This window comes from Gopherus flavomarginatus, chromosome 21 (genome assembly GCF_025201925.1).
Source record: "Gopherus flavomarginatus isolate rGopFla2 chromosome 21, rGopFla2.mat.asm, whole genome shotgun sequence".
NCBI lineage: Eukaryota > Metazoa > Chordata > Testudines > Testudinidae > Gopherus > Gopherus flavomarginatus.
Window position 1 is genome coordinate 1,462,991 of NC_066637.1, and position 24,308 is coordinate 1,487,298.

Below are 24,308 nucleotides of genomic sequence, written 5' to 3' on the forward strand. Positions count from 1 at the left end.
GCCACAAGACTGTCAGTTTTCAGAAGCAATGAGAAGCACTGCAAAGTCAACCATTAAGCTGCACAGAAAGATGCTCAGAAGGAGAATATCTAGAAGAAACCTCCAATTTCTTTCATGAAGGACAACTCTCACACATGCAGGGTAAATGGAAATAAACCTTTGCTTGATATAATTTTCAGATCATTAGTCTTCCGTTGTCCTATTTCCCCTCTGATGAATTTCAGGGAAGATGCTATCCAAGAGATTCCAATACCCTGTGGCATGTAAAGGAAGTTTTGTTCCTACCACGTAGACCAATTTTTGCAAGAGGGTTCACAAATCCAAAATATGGGCTCTCCTTGTCAATGTGATAGTTCCACTCAAGTCCAGCTTTATACCTAGCTCTTCCCTTAACAGAACAGGCTAACTGCCTTTGCAACTAGCACCTAAAACACACAATAGAACAAGCTTCTGGATTGCTGGGACCCTTGTAGAAGACCCATTTACAAGGTAGGAATGAAATTCCTCTCTCTCCTAGGAACATGGGCTATGAGTAACTGAATCACAAAATCACGCTAGATTGGCACATGTGAAAAGGAGAAATAGGCTGACTTGGTCTACAGTTCTAGAATGTAATGGATAAAGTCAAGAAAGCACTTAATGACACATAATAACAATGTGAGTATGTGTGGATTGTGGATCACTCAGCAGCCTGGCAAAGCTTCCCATTCCATCCAGGAGTAGGAAATACACTCGTAGAATGAAACAGGAGGCTAAATGAGCATGGCAGCCTTTCATCTACATATGCTTCTCTGATACACAATGGTATCAATTTGGCTATGACTGAAAAGGAGGCCTTCTGATCTTTTTACATCTTTTAGAAACAGAATCAGAATCTGTCTCTAATTAAGCAGACAGAATGTGATAGTCCTAATCACATGCAAAGTGTGTCTTGACAAGTTTTGGGATATAAAAGACCAATAGATTTAAGTTCACTTTAAGAAACATGATAGTGAAAATGGAGATCTCTCTCCATGGTCTTATATTCTTAAGAGAGAAGGGAGCAAGAGCAAGTGGCTGAAAAGAATTTGAGTCCGTGAAGGACCAGATAAAGTCTCCAAAAGGAAACCGGCCACAGTTTAGCAAGTAGGCTCATGGGCATTCAAACTTTACTGACTTTAAAACTTCTTCAAAGCCTTACTCTGCCACATGGTGGTTGCTTCAGGTCAGTGAAGCAGAGAAGTGTTGGAAAGCTGGTTTCTGCTCCATTTCTCATTGTTGCAGAATTCTGTCCAAAAGAAGGCTACTTTCAATAGACAGGCTCTTGTCCTAAGGGCAATCATTTGGCAAATAAGGATGCCCATTAAGTATTATCTTTTGATAGCCAGTTTTATTTACTCACATTCTCCAAGAAGCCCTGATATTTAACAAATTTCTTTAAGTGCAGTTTTGCAGTACAAAGAATTAGCCCCCAAGATAAGTGGTCTGGGATTTAAGGAAGGAGTGTTCATTTGAAGCTTGATATGACCAAATATTTGAGATCCAACTACTTTACAAATTATAGATAAATCTCTTGCCTGCCTTGACCATTCCAAGTAACTTAAGTATGGGAGAAGATGTGGATTAATATGAGAACAAGAAACCGGTTAAATGGGAGACAACTGTACAATGGTTCAAGCTGAAAGGTGAACTCTTAGGCTGGAGGGAGGTTATCAGTGGAGTTCCTCAGGGATCAGTCTTAAAACCAAACATTTTTATTAATGACCTTGGCACAAAAAGTGAGTGTGCGCTAATAAAATCTGCAGATGACACCAAGTTGGGTGATACTGCCAATATGGAGGAGGACTGGAATATCATACTAGATCTGAACAATCCTGAAAACTGGAGTAATAGAAATGAGATGACACTTAATAGTGCAAAGTGCAAGGTCATGCACTTAGGGACAAGTAACAAGAACCTCTGCTATAAACCAGGGACTTATGAGTTTGAAGCAACAGAGGATTGGAAAGGTCTGGGTGTACTGGTTGATCACAGGAGGACTACGAGCAGCCATTGTGATGCGGCCATGAAAAATACTAATGCAATCTTAGGATGCATCAGACGAGGCATTTCCAGTAGAGATAGGGAAGCGTTAGTACCATTATACAAGGCACTGGTGAGATCTCATCAGGAATACTGTGTGTAATTCTAGTCTCCCATATTTAAGAAAGATGAATTCAAACAGGAACAGGTGCAGAGAAAGAGTATTAGGATGACCAGAAGAATAGAAAACTGACCTTAGGAGAGGAAACTCAAAGGGCTTGGCTTGTTTAGCCTACTCAAACCCAGGCTGAGGGGCAAGATATTTGCTCTCTATAAATACATTAGAGGGAGAGGAATTATTTAAGTTAAGCACCAATGTTGGCACAAGAAAAAAAATTGGATAAAACTGGCCATCAACAAGTTTAGGCTTGAAAATAGATGAAGGTTTCTAATTTCTGACTCAAGTTCTGGAACAGCTTTCCAAGGGGAGTATCAGAGGGGTAGCCGTGTTAGTCTGGATCTGTAAAAGCAGATCCACTACTCCAAGGTGAGTAGTGGGGGCAAAAAACCTAACCAGTTTCAAGACTGAACTTGATAATTTTATGGAGGGGATGGTATGATGAAAGTGCCTACAATGGTATGTAGCTGATCTGAGACTGCTAAAAGCAAATATCCCCAATGGCCAGTGATGGGCTACTAGATGGGGAAGGCAGAGTTATTATAGAGAATTCTTCCTGAGAAGCCTGGCTGTTGGGTCTTGCCAAAATGCCCAGGGTCCAACTGACTGCCATATTTGTGGTAGGAAATGAATTTTTCCCCATGTCAGATTAGCAGAGAGTCCCTGTAGGGTTTTTTTCCTTCCTCTTCAGCATAGGGCACGGGTCACTTGCAGATTTAAACCAGTGTAAATGGTGGATTCTATGTAATTTGACATCTTTAAACCATGATTTGAGGACTTCAGAATCCCAGCCAGAGGACAGGGGTCTACTACAGGAGTAGGCAGGCAAGATTCTGTAGCCTGCAATGTGCAAAAGGTCAGACTAGATCAGGGATCGGCAACCTTTGGCACAGGGCTCGTCAAGGAAAGCACCCTGGCGGGCCGGGCTGATTTGTTTACCTGGCGCGTCCGGAGGTTCGGCTGATCGCGGCTCCCACTGGCCGCAGTTTGCCGGTCCAAGTCAATGGGGGCTGCAGGAAGTGGCGGCCAGCACATCCCTCGGCCCACGCCGCTTCCCACAAAGTCTGGCCTCAAAGTCTATGACAAGAAAGATTACAAAACTAGCTAGACTCCCCCCAAAAAATAATGTCATTCAGACCAGATTCCTGCAATGCAGTTTGCCATGGAAAACAGCAAAATGCTAACTAGAGTTATCTTTAAAAGCATCTTCAGCTTTGCCTCCAAAAATAAAAAAAAAATTGGGATTGTAATTAACTTTCTTCAATTAACATGCAGGATAATTCCCTTTGAAGACTTCTTAGTTGAAGCCTAGCTCACAGGTGCAAAGCAGGGGGTGGGCGGAAATGCTTATTTTTTCTTACTTCAATGCTCTATCATACATGCATAAAGATTTTTGGAGATTTCTTTCAGCATTTACTACAGTAGTGTTTTATGCAGTTCTCTAGTAAATAGACACAGTTTATACTGGTAATATGGTCCCTTTATTATTAGACAAAGATGCCTAGAGGATTGTTTTGATATTGAAGTGTAGTGACATACTGCTCCCCCTCCATGCCATTCTGACTTGTTAAGGGGAAGGCGCCAAAATACAGTTTGCCCCCCCGCCCACTCTCCCCCCCACCCCCCACTCTCCAGCAGCAGGAGTTCTTTCCTTCAGTCTTTCCCTTCTCAGAAACTGCATCCCATTTCTTGTCTCTTTCCCAGTCCCCAGGTATACTGGGATCCTGTTTTGAGTCTCCTCTTCCAATTGGCTTGGCTTCACTAGAAAATTAACATGTTTGAACATAACTGTGAAGATTAAAGTTACGTGACACAATGTTGGGCAGTACTGTTGCCTAATCGAAAAGATCTCACAAAGCTAAGTGAAGTTCTTCACAATCTGCTTTGGTCCTAACTATCTTGAGCAGTTTAATATCATCTGCAAACTTTGCCACCTCACTTTTTACCCCTTTCTCCAGATTATCTTCAGAGTTGTGGTAATTCATGAAGCACCTGAACACTGGGATGAAAAGACTGGACATAAGGTGACGTTCTTTACCATGCAGGAAGAAAAAGGTTAAATATGAGAGGTACTGCTGGATTTTGTTAGGAAATTGAGGGAATCTATTTCTGTGGGGAAAAATTAGTATTCTTTACAGTCAAATTGATTTGGCATTCAAAAAATTCAAGAGTTTATAGCACAGTGTCTTTGGTATTACTTGAAGAAATATGCACATATGTACTTGTAAATATCACTGTTTCTTGAACACATGGCCAGTCTATGGCTCTGACGTCTCTTGAAGAAGATAAATCTCTCTGTGGTGCATTCAACTCCGAAGACAGCTTCAAGAGAGCAGTTTCTGTGATTAACAGCAGGTATCCCCAGCTTCTGTCAACCTAATGAGCTCTGCTAGGAAGAGACAGGAAGACACTCTACATGCCAAGAGGCACAGCACCCCTGGGTACTGATATTTTAGAAGCCACTTCTTCCTCGTAAGGCTACATTGGACCTCAGTAGATTACTTGATTCAATAAGAAGTTAGAGTTTGGAATACTTTACGCAGGGCTGTCAATTAATGCAGTTAACTCAAGCAATTAACTCAAACAAATTAACTCAATTAAAAAATTTAATCACGATTAATCGCAGTTTTAATTGCGCCGTTAAACAATAGAATACCAATTTAAATTTATTATAAATATTTTTGGATGTTTTTCTACATTTTCAAATATATTGATGTCAGTTATGCTAAACATTCGTATGCCCCTTCATGCTTTGGTCACCATTCCAGAGGACATGCTCCCATGCCGATGAAGCATGAAGGGACATACAAATGTTTAGTATATTTGGCGCTCAAATACCTTGCAATGCTGGTTCCATTCAAATGCCTGTTCTCACTTTCAGGTGACACTCTAAATAAGAAACGGGCAGCATTATCTCCTGTGAATGTAAACCAACTTGTTTGTCTTAGCAACTGGCTGAACAAGAAGAGGACTGCATGGGCTTGCAAACTCTGAAGTTTTACATTGCTTTATTTTTTAATGCAGTTATGTAAAAGAATAATTTCTACATTTGTAAGTTGCACTTTTATGACAAAGATTACACTACAGTATTTGTATGAGGGGAATTGAAAAATACTATTCCTTTTGTTTATCTTTTTACAGTGCAAATATTTGTAATCAAAAATATAAAGTGAGCACTGTACACTTTATATTCTGTGTTGTAATTCAAATCAATATATTTGAAAATGTAGAAAATATCCAAAAATATTTAAAGGGTAATTTATTATTGTTTAGTGCGATTAAATCGGCAATTCATCTTTTTTTTTAATCTCATGATTAATTTTTGTAATCGTGTGGCAGTCCTAACTTCACATGATAAACTAAACTTTAAAAACCGTAAGGCTAGACTGAATACAATGTTAAGTTATCCTTAATATATCTTGGATGTTGTCAAATGCCATTTTACATGCCTTTACTGCATAGGCAGTAAGCAATTAGTCAAAAAAATATTCTCATTGTTCTCAGGAGATTACAGAGCTGATTTAGTTTGTGTGGTCAAAATACTCCAGTCCTGTAAGTACTGGCTGTTGTACAACTATGTAAAAGGTTTTATAACACTAGCCAACTTGCTGTTTCAACAAACTACACATAACAAGGAACAATCTGAGCTACTTCATACTTTTCATTAAGTTTGAGTTAAAAGGCAAATTGAGTTATATCAAAGATGGTAAAAAATACCTCATATCTGAAGCATACTTTTGTTTTGTCAGTGTTTCAACATCTTGACTAAATCCCATTTAAGGATACTGCCTACCCCAAGATTATGATGAATTTTAAGTTACAATGGGATAGATTTGGTCGCTCCCACTCATCTTGACTAGTACCTAACTCTGAAAGTAGTTATATGTAGCATTGTGGTTATAGCTAAGGTTCAGTGAGAGCTGGCCTACATGTATTTTTGTTGATTAAAACACAGACATTACAAATACCAAGTCTACGTTAGATCTGTGTTTTATCTGATGCGTATTAATCAGGGCTTTCTTTTTTCTCCCAATTCCCCAAACAACAACTTTTTTATGGATTTTCCATACCTATATATTTATTGTGCACTAGAAAATGTAGCTTAAAAGCATTTAAAATCTCTTGGCAAATTATGTAGCAACAGGCAATTTGACTAATATAACGAAATATTACAAAACACAAGACACTAAATCCAGAAAGACCTACAAAATAAGCAGCTGAAAGCTGACGAATCAAACACTGGAGCAGCATTCACAGAATTTTGGCTTTAACAGCTGGTTATGTGGAATAGGTGGTCACGAGTACTCTTATTTTTCAGGGTCAGGAAGTGCCCTAGGAATCTCAAATTAGAAACAGAGCAAAATGGTCTTCATCCCAAAAAAACCCAGAATTTAAACAGGCAACCATTTTTAGTAACTTCTTAGAGGCCAAAAAAACCACAAAAGTTGCCTCTATGCTTTTCAAACATTACAAAAATACCAGAATACTTTTGGTGCACTCTGAAGATATTCTCTCCCAGATTACCCGGTTTTAAGGGCTCAGTAATTCTCTCTCACTTTCTATACATAAATAAATGCTCAAAATATAACCACAGTTTAAGTTTTACACTAATTCATATCCATTCTAAATTGATTAATGCATTAAAAGAACTGCAAAAGAATTCTGAATTGAGTATGTTGATGAAGAAAAATGGTGTTAAGTATCATAACTACATCTAGCTAGCTATCAAGGAAACAAAAATCTATTCTTTCAAATGGTGTCACCTTAAAAGTCCTCTGAGCCAACTGAAATATTTGGGGTGGAGAGGCTCTCTCGAGCCAGCTGAAGACAAAATGGAGGGGTTTCCCAGGGGTTTAAATAGACTCTCTCTTGTGAGTGGACACCCCTCCCTCCCCCACGTAGAATCCAGCTACCAAATGGAGTATTGGAGTCACGTAGGCAAGTCACATGTCCATGCATGACTGAGTTCCTTATCAGCCAAACAACATTCCTGGGAAAGCTCAGATGTGGACTGGCGTCTCCAAGTCCATTGTTGGCTCAAGGGCTTCTTGACTGGGCACTTACTGAGAACAGTCTTTTCTCAGGAAGCTGACCAACTGCTTCACTGAGGCTATTTAAAATTAAACAAGTATAAAGCCAATATTCATAATTTCGAGTACAAAAATGACACATGCGTATAAATAGGATGAATATATTCAGTAGATCATAACCTTTGCAGAGATGTTACATGGCATATGCAGCATAACATATATTCCAGTTATTTCACATATACAAAGCCTCATGGGGTGCAATGTCATACTGACAAATGTGATAACCATAACAACAATTCAGAAAACTGCCCTGAGCTGGTGTGAGAACTGGTGCTCAGAGTTATTTCAATCCATAGTCCCAGGAGCATCTCCTGAGTGCTGATGTCCCTGTGGAAAGAGGAGGAGTTTCTAGGCCAACCATTTTGGAAATGAATATACTCCGAAACAGAACTTTAGGTAAAATTTCAGAGCATCACAACGTTAAACCTCCTTTTCTGATTTCTTCCAGACTTCTCAAAAAAGTTATCGAAGGATGACAATGTGTGACGTATCAGGATTTTATTGTATGAAAAAAATTGGTCTTATAATGGGAAAATAGCTTCAGTTTTAATTGTGGAGGAACTCACTTTACACAACAAGCACATCTACAAAAACATCAGTTTGAAGGGGAAAACATTGCCTCTTTGTATAGTAAAAACAAGAGGAACAGAAATTCTACTTCACAAATATTAATAGTCAAAAACACTGTTATTCAAATCCAGTTTCAATCATTTTCTAAAAAATAGCTATGTTGGGCTTAACTGAGAATTCATATGAAATCCCATTTTCACCATCCCAAACAGCAATGTATATACAGTGTCTCAGTATCTCAAAAATGTAAAACCATAATTAAATGGGTTGGCTAAACTGATGATTTCACAATTTCTAGCAAAAAAATAGAATTTACAAGGAACACTTTCTTCACTATGAAATAACAACACCATGAAGTTGATTTAAAAATAGATGAGATTTTGATAAGCAAAAATATTTCCATCATTTTAGTTAAAACTGAATCATCTGAAATCAAATCTCAACAAAAAATTTTAAGCATTTTTAAATGCCCCACTTCTCTACCCGTTTATTGCATTTTTTGCAAAACCCCAGTTTAAAAAAAAACGTTTGTCTATGTACTGAACATTAAATAGCTGAGAAATTGTGTTTCGCTCTTTAAAATTAAGTTAAATTAAATATCCCCAAAGTAGTTTTGCAACAGTACAAAAAATAGTTACAGAGTCAGGAGAAGATAATCTACAATAGACTAAAGTAATCTTTGGTTGTGCCAAGTACTTGTCAATTCACAATGCTCTCTCAATTTTATACAATGATATGGAATTAAGGTTTGGTGACAGAATCAGTTAATCTTAAACAAGAAATACAATAATGTCAAAGTTTATTTAATTCAGAATAAGAACCACAGTCATGGAAAAAGGGACATGATCCCCACTTTCATTGTTTTCATATCCTATTGATTTTATTATTCATAGTATATAATTTTGTGCATCTACACCAATATTTAAGATTGTGTTCTGCTGAAGAAAATTTAATGCTGCTAAACTTAATTTAGGCAGAAGATTCTCTTCTCTTGGTATACAGGCCAGGCCACTATGACCACCCATAAAGGTCAACCATTTACATTCACAGATAAATTGAAAGCAGTATAATATACAGTGAAATTAATGGAAACCACGAGCCTTAATCCAATGCCACAATTAGTCCCTTGACTGCTGCTAGTGAATCTCATTGTTACATCACTTGTGATGGTATGCAGTAATAACTTTTCAGAAGTAACAAAAAGGTACAGATGACAGTGTCAAGGTCCACATTCAAAAGACTAAGCTAAACTGATTCTCCACAATGTAGTGCTGAGAAGATTATCATAATCACTTACAGTAATTGCAGCTAAAATTAATTTTATTGGCAAATAGTTTAAGACAAACTTGCATCAATTATACCACAAGTACTATTAAAAGATTTAAACACAGCTCCAACAGTGGCTGACACATACCCCACATTCAGACGATACTCTCAATCTCTTCTCCTAGCCTATTACACCTCGAGAGCACCAGAAAGACAAATCATATTCCACACACCTTATAGTTCACCCCATATTCAATCATTTCCCCCTCAAACTTGACTACTGTGTAATTTTACCCAGGATTCCTATAACCATAGATGCTATCTGCATGAGATATAATTAAAGTTTACAATTTATGTGCACAAATGACAGCATTATGTGAAGATTTTTGTGATATTCTTGTATGAATGACGCGACACAAAAAAACAAAGTTTACACTTTTTAATGGCTTTGTCATCCAGAGAAGTGTCTGAAATCACCAAGCTCGTTCAAGATAAAATACTGCTCTATTGTTCCGGCCATATTAAGAGTTGTACTTGCCTAAATATTTCTCTAAAACCAGCTTCTGTTAAAACCATAGGAATTGCTACTAATTCATGCTTTGTTGCAAATATAAATGCTATCACAGAAGAAAGTCAATTAAAAAAGAAAAATCTAATTACTAAGTTGCAAAATTACAGCCAAATTCATGTGAGACAACACATATGTAAGCATGATACTGAGCACTGCTCTAGAAATTTTTTAATTTTTGATGGCAATTAAAAAATAAAAAAACTCTGACCTAATTAATCTCATTACAATATTTTGTAAATTACAATTTGCAAGATCAAATTTAGATTTGAGACAAAAAGTGATAAATGTTAGCAACTTTGCTAAACAGATTTTTACAAATTAAGATTTTTGTTTTTGTGCTTGAGTGATCACCTGCTGTCATGTACATTCTGTCGGTACATTTTCAGTTAAAACCTTTTGAAGTCTGATACAAATAATTGATTACAGTGATAGAAAAATTTTAATTATGGTATCCACTAAAATATTTTTTTTTCCCCCCACAACTTGCTACTTCTTATAAAACGACTTCCCATAAATATGACAGGTATTATGTGAATAACCAATTCATATCTAATATTATATTGAGGGTACTAAGATATAACTTGCACCCTTACTGCCTAACAGACTCAATAGGCCATGGTTTACACACAGACTGCATTTTAAGTTTTAATTTGTACCCCTAAACAACTGAATATTAATGGAATGAGTCCATTTCTTGTCTTGACAACAACCACAAAAATCCTGTTATGATTAATAAGAGTTACACAGCAAAGAATCCTGTGGCACCTTATAGACTAACAGACGTTTTGGAGCATGAGCTTTCGTGGGTGAACACCCACTTCGTCAGATGCATCTGATGAAGTGGGTATTCACCCACGAAAGCTCATGCTTTAAAACGTCTGTTAGTCTATAAGGTGCCACAGGATTCTTTGCTGCTTTTACAGATCCAGACTAACATGGCTTACCCCTCTGATAAGAGTTACACAGGCACAGCCAGAGAATCACCTCCTGCTTTCTTTTTAGAACTGGACTGCAGGTCTGAAACACTATTAGTTGCATCCTCTGCTCTTAACAAGGGTTTCTCAGTAGTTGCTAAGCTAGCTAAGTCTCAAATTCATTTTGCAAGGAAGAATAAGTATTGCTTTACTGCTAGGAAGTCTATCATTATCCATTTTAACAGTAATTTCACATTTTCAAAACAATACCGTTTAGTACAGTACCAAAGCCATATCTTCATTAAGTCCTGACAACAGTAAGAACATTTAAATCAGACACATGTAGAATTTAACCACACCTCTGAGAAACACTGCAATGTATACAAACAGAACAGACTCCTACCAAATTAGTCAGCATGCTCATTCTGTCTTTTTGAAACAAGCACAGTTCAAAGCTCATTAAATAACACAAGCTTCTCAGAAAGTAAGTCAGCTTCTGTTAGATACCTAAGGTCACAGGTTTCCATATTAACAATTTCACCTACAATATTTCCTGAGTTTTCTTGAACAAGAAAAACAGCCAATAAGCACCAAGAAAAGTGCTATTAAAAGAAAAAAAATTAGCTACCTCATTAGTGTTCCAGCGGTGCCTCTCTTTTGGTAAACTTGAACATTTTGGTAGACATTCAAGCAGCTTCTTCGGTAAAAAGATTTTTACATGACTGCCATTGCTGTTCCCATGATCGTCTAGAAGGAAAAGAATACATATGATGTATGTAACATGAGGAGGGAAATTGTTATAGTAAAATCAAATTAACAAGACCTGAAAAATCCACTCGCCTACTTGCCACTGAGGAGCAGGTAGTTTTCCATGGCAAGTGGCAGTAGGAAAACCAATAAACTTTGGGAGAATTTAAAATTTCATTTTAAAAACATCAAATATCTATCCCTTATGATCACAAAAGGTAACCTTCTGAATGCCAACTGAATATAAACTGAAGCAATGCCAGCTTTCTAAGGCCTGGTATCCATTAGAATTGTGGCAATACGATAATGCTGCTTGAGGTATCATTTCTGGCAACATTTTTATAGCAGCAAAAAACTGCTTTTGCTGGTATAGCGAGAGAAACAAGATGCAGAGCTTGAAAGCTTGTCTCTTTCACCAACATAAGTTGGTCCAATGAAAGATATCTCAACACGTGTCTGACGTAGTGGGTATTCACCCACGAAAGCTTATATTCCAATACATCTGTTCGTCTATAAGGTGCCATACAACTCTTTGTTGCTATCTCAAACACTGTCTTTCTAATATCCTGGGACTGACGTGGCTACAACTACACTGCATATTTGCTGGTACAGATTATTTCACTCAGGGAAGTTATATAAGCTACACTGGAAAAAGCACTTTTTTGCCAGTATAAACTGCATCTACCCTGGGAGGATTTGCCAGTTTGGTTTTCCAGCAAACCTCTTCTAGTATATACCTGGCCTTTAAATCTCCAGACATCCCCAGTATCTCTTCAGCTACTGAAACAACTTTGCCAAGCTGCAGCAGAGTAAAAAAACCTCAGTCTTGTCAACTTCCACTAACTATTGAAATCTCTGTGAGAAGTAGATCATCTGACCACAATCAGGTCAGTTTTATTATTCAGCCACTTGGGAAAGCACACACAGTTCCTTAGGACAGGTCTATACTACTGCTTAAGTTGATCTAACTTACATTACTCAGGGATGTGAAAAAGATACCTCCTCCCCCTCCCCCCACCCCAAGCGATGCAGGTTACAGCAATCTATGCGCTTGTCCACATTGGTGCTACTTCAGCAGGAGACCTGCTCCCGTCAGCAGATTGTGTCTTCACCAGACACACTACAGCAGCGCAGCTGATGTTGTGCTTCTAGTGTAGGCCTGGTCTCAGAGTACCCAGAGGGCTAGCACTGGGGTAGAGTCATGGAAAGTCTTGCCCCATGCATTAGTCAAGTGACTGCAGAATAGGAAAAGGGGTGAGGAGGAGACAAAAATTAACTTTTCTCCAGTAACCACAAGGGTTGGGCCTTCAAATTTATTAGCAGAATTCATGGCAACACTCTAGTAGAAATCCCAGTACTATTAAGATTTTCATGATTATCTATTTGCAATAGCATCTAAAGGCTCCAGTAAAGATCCAAACTCATTTGTGCTGCACATTGTATACACAAAGCAAGAGTCTGTCTTTAGATTGTCTAAGTTTGAGACTAACAGAGGAGCAGGATACAGCATCAGTCAAGTGCTCTGGACAATAACAGGCACAAGTTTTGTTAGTTCTATCACACCCCACCCACTTCTCTTCTAGATGTTGTACAGAGTGAGAATAGTCAAAATATGTATCATTTTATATATTTCTGTATGTTTTTATATACTCTATGTACCTTTTAAACCAACATCAACTTCCTAACAGCCTTTGGCTCATAAGTATGTGGGGTCTGAAAAATTGACCATATTTATAAAATACTAAAGATTTGTGTTTCAAATATCAGTCCATTTTATTTTCATAACATATAAGTCAACATGATGCTGGAAGTAATTTTCAAAGTGTTTATAGAGGTCCTCAATTATTTTTCAATCACACACCCACTCAACATTTTTGTATGTTTTTAATCTGGGAGGCCACCCCCACACAATAGCTGAAAAGATGCACAAGGGCAGTGTGAGTAATCCCCACCACTCCGAGACTCACTTCCTCCAGGAGGTCCTCAGACACTAACCTGCATGTTTGTTGTAGCATTGTGACCCCATGAGCAGTACTGTGAACTGACACATGGTGTTGCAACATCACTCACCCAAATATGGGCCAACTAACTGGACGTCCCCACCAATAGAAAGTTACACACACACACACGGCTGAAAACCTACTGTATAGTAATGTATAGCTACAGTAACCGAAAAACAAGTGAAATGAGAAATACAAGATTAGGAGGATTTTAAAAATCACTTTGGAAAGCAGATCCTGGGTGCAAGCTACTAGCTGAATATCCCAAGGATTTTAAGGCTTGATTGTGCTCTCTTATGTGAAGTACAACAATCTGCATCCTGTTAGATCAACTGCTCATGCAAGCACAGCAGATTATTTTATACGATATGCAGTGATGCGTGTGACAGACATGAGCTGCTCTGTAATAGTTTATGACTACTGCATGTTGGCCAGGTTATTGGGATGTTTACTACATAACTATAGGGGGTTAAATCAACAGGACTTTTGGGAAAACAAGCAGGAAGGGGGAAATGACTCAAGCTATGCAAATCCCCAGCAAACAATTTAGAGTAGTTAAAAGACAATGCCTGAGCGGATTCTACCTCATGACTCCAGTCAAGGTGCAAAACCTATTTTGCCACACAGGGCAGCGCTGGGAACTGAGAACAACAAAAGAACTCAGACAGGATAAAAAGACACTCTTTTCCAGAGGGAGATTAATTGCTGTCAGGAAACTGTTTAGATTGACATCCAAGACCCACTAGTGTCTCTCAAATTAGATCATCACCGGATGGTAGAGCTTTAGGTAAGAGACATGCACATAGATAGAGAGAAAAGGATTTTAAAACTATGCTATATTCCTATTGTTAAGATTAAACAACTCTTTGATGCAAGGCTGTCTGGTAGGGCTGCCAACGCTGATTGAAGCTATTCCAGGAGATTTCCCCTCCTCCGCCCCCCCCCCCGTGATGACATAATGCCATTCTCTCTAAATATCCTATTTAAATATACTCCCAGATTGATTTCAATAGTTGCCGGAAGATCGATGCCAATTCCAGGAGACTCCAGGCCAATCCTGGAGGGTTGGCATCCCTACCGTCTGGCCATTATACTTAATACTGGTCATAGACTCGCAAAGGGAAGAACTGCAGGTATCAAACCCAGTTGGCCCTGCTGAGTTAGCACAGTCAATAGACAGTGTACTGAAGCTAGTGTACTGGGGCCAAGGCAAGAGTGGGAAAACTGAGAAATTCCAGCTCTCAGAGAGCTGAAGGCATAAGACCAGATACCTGAGAGGGTGCAGTCAGAGAGACCAAAAAAGAAATAGTGTGCAACTAGGCCTGCAATTAGGACAAAATGCAACAGAGAGCAAACTAGATACACTGGATCTTTTGATTTTAATTAGATCTCATGATAAACTCCACAATAAATGTCTACTCTAATGGGTTGTATTCATGCAATTAGCAACCATGTACATAAGCTGCTGATCTCCAGGAGTAACACAGCAGCTCTTATGGCCCTTTCAGGGTAACATATCTGAGTGCAACTCTTAGCATGAATATTGGTTTCACTTTCGATTTTGCTCTTTTCTACAAGAAATTGGATGGTACTGGTTCATGCTGTAACGTCAAAGCCAAAACAGGAAAGAATTTTCCCAGTCTGATATTATTCCAGGATCCAGTATGTCCTATGTCTTCTGAGATCTTATTTAATGCAGTTTTCTGTACAAATTCACATGTACCAATTGCCTTGGAAAAGGATATAGCCAAAACTATTGGAATTATTAAGAACCTACAAAACATAAAATGAGAGAATAAATTCTTTAAATACTTGAAGTTTTCCTTGATGAACAACCACTCTCTCAAGACTGAAAAAAGTTTCTGGCGAAACTGACTTCTGCAAATAGCGATCTGAGAGGGGCAAAGTTTGGCAGGGTACTAATTCAACTTGCTGCTTTGAAACTATGCAACAACTAGGTACAAATACTTGATAGACCTCAGATCCTAACACTTCAAATCCACATACTTAAAAATGAAGTGTTTCTCTTCCTATTATACTCTGTGAATGGAGAACAGATGGGGCCCACCAACTATGCACCCCCCAGATTTAAATTAAAAGGCATCTTGTTGACAGGGCACGTTCAGACCAGGACCCTTGACTCTACAGGCACACTGCAGAGCTTATTTTCACATGTTTTTGTTTGAGGGAATATTAGAAAGGGTCTAAAGTTAATTCTCCTTTTCAGTAATGGGGTAAGAGAGAAAGTTAGAATCTATTTGATAAGCCAGACTCTAAAATTGCTTTTTTGAATATTGCACATGCACTGGGAAATCTGATAAGCACACTTTAAACCAAAATAAAGTTTAAGAATAACTAATAATTAGGTACACATTCACAACTCTAAAAATGGCTACAGTCAACCTTAAAACCACTCAGCCAGACCAGTTCAAAGTAATCAGCAGCATGGAAGAAGTAGCTGCCATCCTGCTTTACCACACTGACTACTAATGAAAAATCCATCTCAGGGTAGGGCCTAAAAATGGTCCAGCCATCCAAATAATAATACTGTTGCATGAGATGACATTCAGAGTTGATGACCTCCAAAACAGATTTAACCATGTTGAATGGTAAATTTGACCAAATGACACTGAAGATAACGATAAATAGTGTGTTACTTTAATGATACGTACATGCTTCCTCATCTCCTCCTAAGCTCAATATTCACTTGCTAAATGAGTTCACCTTTTAGCATTCCCACTCCTATTACCTTAGTATTTATTATCCTGTGATCTAAAGAAAACACTTTTTTAAGCCATCAAGTAAAGATGCCTCACAGTAGCAGAAGCTAGACAGCAGTTCTAAGCCTAGCAGATGCCACGTAATGAAAAAATTCTTTGTATCTAATTGATAATAGAAATCTCACCCATTCAACTTTGACAAGAACTGTGATGAAGTTAACATGAAATTGATGGCAAAAGGCATTCTGTGCCACACAGAGTAAGCTTCTACAGTAAGGTTAAAGTGGTTTGTTATCCCATAAATACAATGGAAAACTTGCCCTACCAGATCATGAACCTACTATGATAACAGCAAAAGGAAAAAAGAAAAAAAAAAAAAGCTTTTCCTTGTGATAATCTCCCTCTAAATTCTATGAGGTATATTCACCCCTTGAGATACTAACTGACAAACAATAATCAAAGTCACATGCACAAGTACTGAAAATTAAGGCCTTGAACCTATAAATGCTTAAGAAGGTATGTAATTTTACCTACAGAAATAGTCCCATTAACTTCAATGGGACTACTCATGTACTTGAAGTTAAATACGTGCATAAATGTTTGCAGTATTGGGAACAAAAATTGTATCTGTGCTACAAACTTAGTGATATAAAATATTTGTCACTTCAAAACAAAATTTCTTCAGCATTGACAATACATTAACAAAGTCAGTCACTTGTTTTAAAAATATACATAGGCCAAAATTCTCAAAAAACGGGAGCTTCAAGTTAGGTTTCCTAAACTCATATTTAGGTACATACGCTTGAGATTTTCAAAAGGACCTAATGGGACTTGTGCTCCTAAATCACTTGACTTCAATCTGCAAATCCTGAGAAGTATATCCCCTACTTGAAGCATTTCAGCTTTCATGACTTGTAAAAGTTCAATGTATATCAGAAGGTGATACTGGTGGCAAAATCAGCACAGGCAATTGCTTATCACTTTTGTTTGAATACATGCAGTTGTCTTTTTCAGCACAAATGAGCATTTTAAGAGTGAAATGTCTTACTAGGAAAAAAATCTATGTAAAATCTGAAACTCTACTAACAATTAGTAAATTAAACAAATGAGTACAAAACCACAGCAATTTAAGAGTATAAAATGGGAAGTAAAGAACTAAGAACTGACTGGGGAAAAACACTGTTGCAGAGAAGCCCAAGAAAAATAGAGTCGGGTCTGGCAGGAAAGAACAGGAAATGCTGAGAATTAGCTGAGTGACTGGTGGATCTTACCCACATTCTCAGAGTCTAACTGATCACCATATGAGTAGTCAGGAAAGAATTTTCCCCCAGGTCAGATTGGCAGAGACCCTGGCGGTTTTTCACTTCCTCTGGCAGCATGAGGCAATGGGTCACTTGCAGGTTTAAACTAGTGTAAATGGTGAATTCTCTGTAACTTGAAGTCTTTAAACCATGATTTGAGGACTTTAGTAACTCAGCCAAAGATTAGGGGTTTACCACGAGTGAGTGGGTGAGATTCTGTGGTCTGCAACGTGCAGGTGTCAGATTAGATGATCATGATGGTCCATTCTGATTTTAGTAAGTGTATCTGAGAAAGAATATACATTACAATTTTAAACCTAACCAGTGTCCCTTAAGTGACTTGTCACAAGGTATCAGATCATGTTAGTATTAGAGCTGAGTGAGTCTAGTATTTATTTAATTTTCTTTCTCGATATGGGAATTAGATACAATGCTCCAGTCAGATAATTTCTAAGTTATCTTAAAAAAAAATAGTTTTCAGTTGCCTAAGTAGCCCTTGGAATCATAGTTAAAGATCCTCCTCCCAAAAATCTGAAATGGCGCCACTGTGGGCCAGCACAGAATTTGCCCCCATGCACAGCCCCGTTGGCTTGACTGGAGGTGCCCCCTGTCCAAATATACACGTTAAACTATGCCTAAGAACTCTGCCTTGTTAGTGCTCTGAGAAGAGGGGACTGGAAACGGGAGAGTTTGGGACAAGGCCTTTCAGCTACAGACCAAGTAATTCAAAGAGTTATTTTTGACATAAAGGTAAGTCACATATTTTCTAGCCCAAAGTACATTTTGAAGTAAAAAAAAAAAATACAATCTGATTACTTGCTGCAGCAACAAAATTTGGTTTAATTTCAAAAGGACAATGTCCTCTTTCTAATACTGTGTTACAACCATGCAGTTGCAAATTAGCTAATGCTGTCACAGCTAGGCAGTTCAATTTGTGAAATGCATGAAAGCAGAAAACATGTTACTTTGTCCATAGGAAGTTTCTATTTCCAGACCTCTTCATAAAATGAAACAGGAAATCCAATAGTTTGCCACCTCACTTAACATAATTTACCACATTCGCTAAACATCATTTCAGTTTTACAGATTTTTAAAATACTCTGTAATTTGCAGAAGACATCCTTAACTTGGGCTCAAAATATATTTATACCCATGAAGTATAAGACTTTTAGAAAGAAAATTGCAAAATATCTTAAGAAAGATGTGGTGAATGTGGAGTTGCTATTTTATCAAGGAATTCTGATCTGTAATAATTACTGCATGTGACCTGATTAGCAAGATAGTCACTATATTGCTACATTGGGCTTTCTGTACAAATGTATTGGTTTAGATTAGGGAGCTGATGGAAAAACAAAACAAAGGCAACTCAATAGCTCTAAATAAGCAGCCTCCCAACAAACCTTTGGGGACAATTACAAATCGAGATAATGATGTTAACCTCTTTTGTGAAGTGCTTTGAAAACTACTGATGAAAAGTGCTATATAAAACATAGGTATTTTTTTTAAAAACTGCTTGGCTACCAAATATTTTAAATCCTCCCACTGAAATATCAACAGATTCATCTTTTCCAAAATAAATCATTAACCCTATAAATAAGGGATATAAATCAGCAACTAAGTGGAACAATAATATAGTTTTTGGACTAAATCACAAATATGCAATTTCTAATTAACTTGATTTATATACAGACACTGTACCCAATTAACATACTTCAACAAAATGTGATTTTTGTAAAAGTTAGAGGAATGTGACTCAAAAATACCCGAAGTTCAGGCTTGATTTTAGCACAATAAGTGCATCCCAGAGAGGATAATTTACTTCTTATAGGACTGAAAATTCCTCCACAGTTTAAAAGTAAATTAAGTCACAATACCACCATGCCACTAATACTCAGCACTAGCAAACATCAGTGCAGTAGAACCTCAGAGTTACAAACAACTCTCATTTGCAAGGTGTTAGTAACTCTAAAATGTTTCTTACTCTGAACAAAACGTTATGGCTGTTCTTTCAAAAGTTGATAAATGAACATTGACTTAACACAGCTTTGAAACTTAACTATGGAGAAAAAAATGCTGCTTTTAATCATCTTAATTTAAACAAAACAAGCAAACAATTTCCTTGCCTCGTCAAAAAAAAAATCTAAACTTTTTCTTAATTTTTTTAGTAGTTTACATTTAACACAATACTGTATGGTGTTTGCCTTTGGATGGATGGATGGATGGGTGTGTGTGTGTGTGTGTGTGTGTGTGTGTGTGTGTGTGTGTGTGTGTGTGTGTGTGTGTGTGTGTGTGTGTGTGTGTGTGTGTGTGTGTGTGTGTGTGTGTGTGTGTGTGTGTGTGTGTGTGTGTGTGTGCTGCTACCTGATTACATACTTCTGGTTCCAAATGCTCAGTTCATACCTCTGGTGTTCATAACGCTGAGGTTCTTCTATACTACTACACCTGTGCATAAGCACACTGCAACAGCAACAAAGCACCACATTAAGAAAATAAGTATATAAGAACGACCATACTTGGTCAGACAAAAGGTCCATCTAGCCCAGTATCCTGTCTTCTGCGAGTGGCCAATCCAGATACCTCAGAGGGAATAAACAGAACAGGTAATCAAGTGATCCATCCCCTATTGCCCATTCCCAGCTTCTGGCAACAGAGGCTAGGGACACCATCCCTGCTCATCTTGGCTAATGGCCATTGATGGACCTATCCTCCACGAACTTATTTAGTTCTTTTCTGAATCCTGTTACAGTCTTGGTCTTCACAACATCCTCTGGCAAGGATTCCACAGGTTGACTGTGTGTGCAGTGTGTGAAAAAATACTTCCTTTTGTTTGTTTTAACACTGCCTAGTAATTTCATTTGGTGACCCCTAGTTTGTGTGTTATGAGAAGGAGTAAATAACACTTCCTTATTTACTTTCTCCACACCATGATTTTATAGACAGATATCATATTCGCCCTTAATCGTCTCTTTTCCAAGCTGAGAAGTCCCAGTTTTATTAATCTCTCCTCATAAGGCAGCCATTCCATACCCTTAATCATTTTTGTTGCCCTTTTCTGAACTTTTTCCCAAGTCCAATCTATCTTTTCTGAGATGGGGCAACCACATCTGCACACAGTATTCAAGATGTAGGTATAACATGGATTTATACAGAGGCAATATATTTTCTGTCTTATTATCAATCCCTTTCTTAATGATTTCCAACTCTCTGTTCGCTTTAACTGCTGCCGTTGCACATTGCATGGATGTTTTCAGAGAACTATCTACAATGACTCCAAGATCTCTTTCTTGAGTGGTAACAGCTAATTTAGACCCCCATAATTTTATATGTATAATTGGGATTATGTTTTCCAATGTGCATTACTTTACATTTATCAGTATTGAATTTCATCTGCCATTTTGTTGGCCAGTCACTGAGTTTTGTAAGATCCTTTTGTAGATCTTCGCAGTCTGCCTGGAACTTAGCTATCTTACGTAGTTTTCTATCATCTGCAAATGTTGCCACCTCACTGTTTACCCCTTTTTCCAGATCATTTATGAATATGTTGAATAGGACTGGTCCCAGTACAGACTCCTGGGGGATACCACTATTTATCTCTCTCCATTCTTACCCTTCGTTTTCTATCTTTTAACCAGTTACCAATTCATGAGAGGACCTTCCCTCTTATGCCATGACAGCTAACTTTGCTTGAGAGCAGTGGTTCTTTAACTTCTGTACTGGTGTTCACTTTCACATGGCAAGCCTCTGAGTACGATCCTCCCCCCCATAAATTAAAAACACTTGTTTACATATTTAACACCATTATAAATGCTGGAGGCAAAGCGGGGCTTGGAGTGGAGGGCTGACAGCTCGTGACCCCCCCATATAATACCGTTGCGACCCCCTGAGAGGTCCCAACTCCTAATTTGAGAAACCCTGCTTAAGAGCCTTTTGTGAGGGACCTTGTCAAAGGCTTTCTGAAAATCTAAGTACACTATATTCACTGGATCCCCCTTGTCCACATGCTTGTTGACCCTCTAGTAGAATGGTGAGGCATGATTTCCCTTTACAAAAACCACAGAATCATAGAACTGGAAGGGACCTTGAGAGGTCATCTAGTCCAGTCCCCTGCACCCATGGCAGGACTAAGTATTATCTAGACCAGAGGGTCTCAAATTGGGGGTCGGGACCCCTCAGGGGGTCATGAGGTTATTACATGGGGGGGGTGTCACGAGCTGTCAGCCTCCATCCCAAACCCTGCTTTGCCTCCAGCATTTATAATAGTATTAAATATATTTAGAAGTGTTTTTAATGTGTAAGGGGACTCAGAGGCTTGCTATGTGAAAGGAGTTACCAGTACAAAAGTTTGAGAAAAACTAATCTAGATCATCCCTGGCAGGTGTTTGTCTAACCTGCTCTTAAAAAACTCCAATGATGGAGATTCCACAAACTCCTAGGCAATTTATTCCAGTGCTTAACTACCCTGAAGGTTAGGAAGCTTTTCCTAAATGTCCAACCTAAACCTCCCTTGCTGCAATTTAAGCCCATTGCTTCTTGTCGTGTCCTATCAAGAAGAACAATTTTTCTCTCTCCTCCTTGTAACAACTTTTTACGTAGTTGAAAACTATCATGCCCCCACTCAGTCTTCTCTTTTCTAAACTAAAGAAACCCATTTTTTTCCAATCTTTCCTCATAGGTCATGTTTTCTAGGCCTTTAATAATTTTTGTTGCTCTTCTCTGGACTTTCTCCAATTTCTCCACATCTTTCCTGAAATGTGGCACCCAAAACTGGACACAATACTCCAGTTGAGGCCTAATCAGCACAGAATAAAGCAGAAGAATTACTTCTTGTGTCTTGCGTGCAACACTCCTGCTAATACATCCCAGAATGATGTTCACTTTTTTTTTTCAATAGCATTATACTGTTGACTCATATTTAGCTTGTGGTCCACTGTGACCCCAGACCCCTTTCCACAGTACTCCCATTAGCCAGTCATTTCCCATTTTGTATGTGTGCAACTGACTGTTGACTTTTCCCCAACAAATTATGTTCATCTATGTGTCTGACAATTTTGTTCTTTACTATAGTTTCAACCATTTTACGTGGTACTGACATCAGGCTTACTGGCCTGTAACTGTCAGGATCACCTCTGGAGCCCTTTTTAAAAATTGGAATCACATTAGCTATCCTCCAGTTATTTGGTACAGAAGCTGATTTAAATGATAGGTTACACACTACAGTTAGTAGTTCTGCAATTTCACATTTGAGTTTCTTCACAACTCTTGGGTGAAAACCATTCGGTCCTGGTGACTTATTACTGTTTAGTTTATCAATTTGTTCCAAAACCTCAATGACACCTCAAGCTGGGATAGATCCTCAGATTTGTCACCTAAAAAAAATGGCTCAGGTTTGAAATTTCCCTCACATCCTCAGCCGTGAAAACTGATGCAAATAATTAATTTCATTTCTCTGCAATGGCCTTATCGTCCTTGAGCGCTTCTTTATAGATTCATAGACTCTAGGACTAGAAGGGACCTCGAGAGGTCATTGAGTCCAGTCCCCTGCATAAAGTACTTTAGCATCTCGATCTTCCAGGGGCTGCACTGGATGTTTAGTAGGCTTCCCGCTTCTGATGTACTTTAAAAAAAAATTGCTATTACTTTTAAAGTCTTTGGCTATTCTTCAAATTCTTTTTTAGCCTTCCTAATGATATTTTTACATGCCATTTGCCAGAGTTTATGCTCCTATTTTCCTCACTAGGATTTAACTTCCACTTTTTAAAGGATGCTTTTTTGTCTCTCACTGCTTCTTTTATTTTGTTGTTTAGCCACAGTGGTACTTCTTTGGTTCTCTTACTGTTTTTTAATTTGGGGTATACATTTAAGTTAAGTCACTATTATGGTGTTTTTAAAAAGTTTCCATGCAGCTTACAGGGATTTCACTTTTGGCGCTGTACCTTTTTATTTCTGTTTAATTAACCTCCTCATTTTTGTGTAGTCCCCCTTTCTGAAATTAAATGTTACAAGTGTTCGGCTGCTGTGATGTTTTCCCTGCCACAGAGATGTTAAATTTAATTATATTATGGATTACCAAGCGATCCAGCTATAATCACTTCTTGGACCAGATCTTGTGCTCCATTTAGGATTAAATCAAGAATTGCCTCTCCTCTTCTGGGTTCCAGAACCAGCTGCTTCAAAAAGCAGTCATTTAAGGTGTCAAGAACTTTATCTCTGCGTCTCATCCTGAGGTAACCCCCCTTCATTTTCTGCTGGTTCCCCACCCTGTATACAAAGATATTTGGAGGAGCTGCTATTTTCTCCACCCTTAATAGAGCTATATGAAGACTTACGAAGCACACCCCAAGATCAGCCCTTGCTGTTGGGGGCTATCCCATGGATCACTGGGTCTCAGGCTGCTGCTGCTAGCATTCAGTGTTATCATACCTAGTTTCTCAGGCCACGTCCAGACTAGGAATTAAAATCGATTTTAGATACGCAACTTCAGCTACGAGAATAACGTAGCTGAAGTCGAATTTCTAAAATCGAGGTACTCACCAGTCTGGACGGGGCGGCATCGATGTCCGCGGCTCTCCGCGTCGATTCCGGAACTCCGTTCGGATTGATGGAGTTCCGGAATCGATGTAAGCGCGCTCGGGGATCGATACACCGCGTCCAGACTAGACGCGATATATCGATCCCCGAGCAATCGATTTTAACCCGCCGATGCCGCGGGTTAGTCTGGACGAGGGCTCAGGAGCATTGCACCACCAGGATTCTAGTGCTGATAGCTACCTTTTAGCTAGCACCAAAGCATGCACCTCTGTTGCACCTGAATAAAGTAAGATATGTAAAATACTTTTAGTCATAAAGTACTATTTTAAATTGCATAACAACTTTTAATGGCAGCAACACAGAATAGTACTGTTATTAAAAGGTGTCAGACTCATGATGGATTAATATTCATTTGAGGAAAA

The 24,308-nt window shown here is 38.4% G+C and overlaps 1 protein-coding gene and 1 long non-coding RNA gene across 8 annotated transcripts in view; one reads left to right on the forward strand and one right to left on the reverse strand.

The window, feature by feature from the left end:
* Positions 1-24,308, reverse strand: part of CAMTA1 (calmodulin binding transcription activator 1) — an 863,171-nt gene that overhangs the window by 811,417 nt on the left and 27,446 nt on the right. For all 7 annotated transcript variants that reach the window (XM_050931581.1, XM_050931584.1, XM_050931583.1 and 4 more), the window contains exon 2: positions 11,219-11,337. In XM_050931581.1, the coding sequence (XP_050787538.1) occupies positions 11,219-11,337 (119 nt within the window). The remainder of the gene's footprint in view (positions 1-11,218; positions 11,338-24,308) is intronic.
* The window catches only part of LOC127038748 (uncharacterized), a 471,922-nt gene that overhangs the window by 410,760 nt on the left and 36,854 nt on the right, over positions 1-24,308 (forward strand). The gene's annotated exons all lie outside the window — the stretch shown is intronic.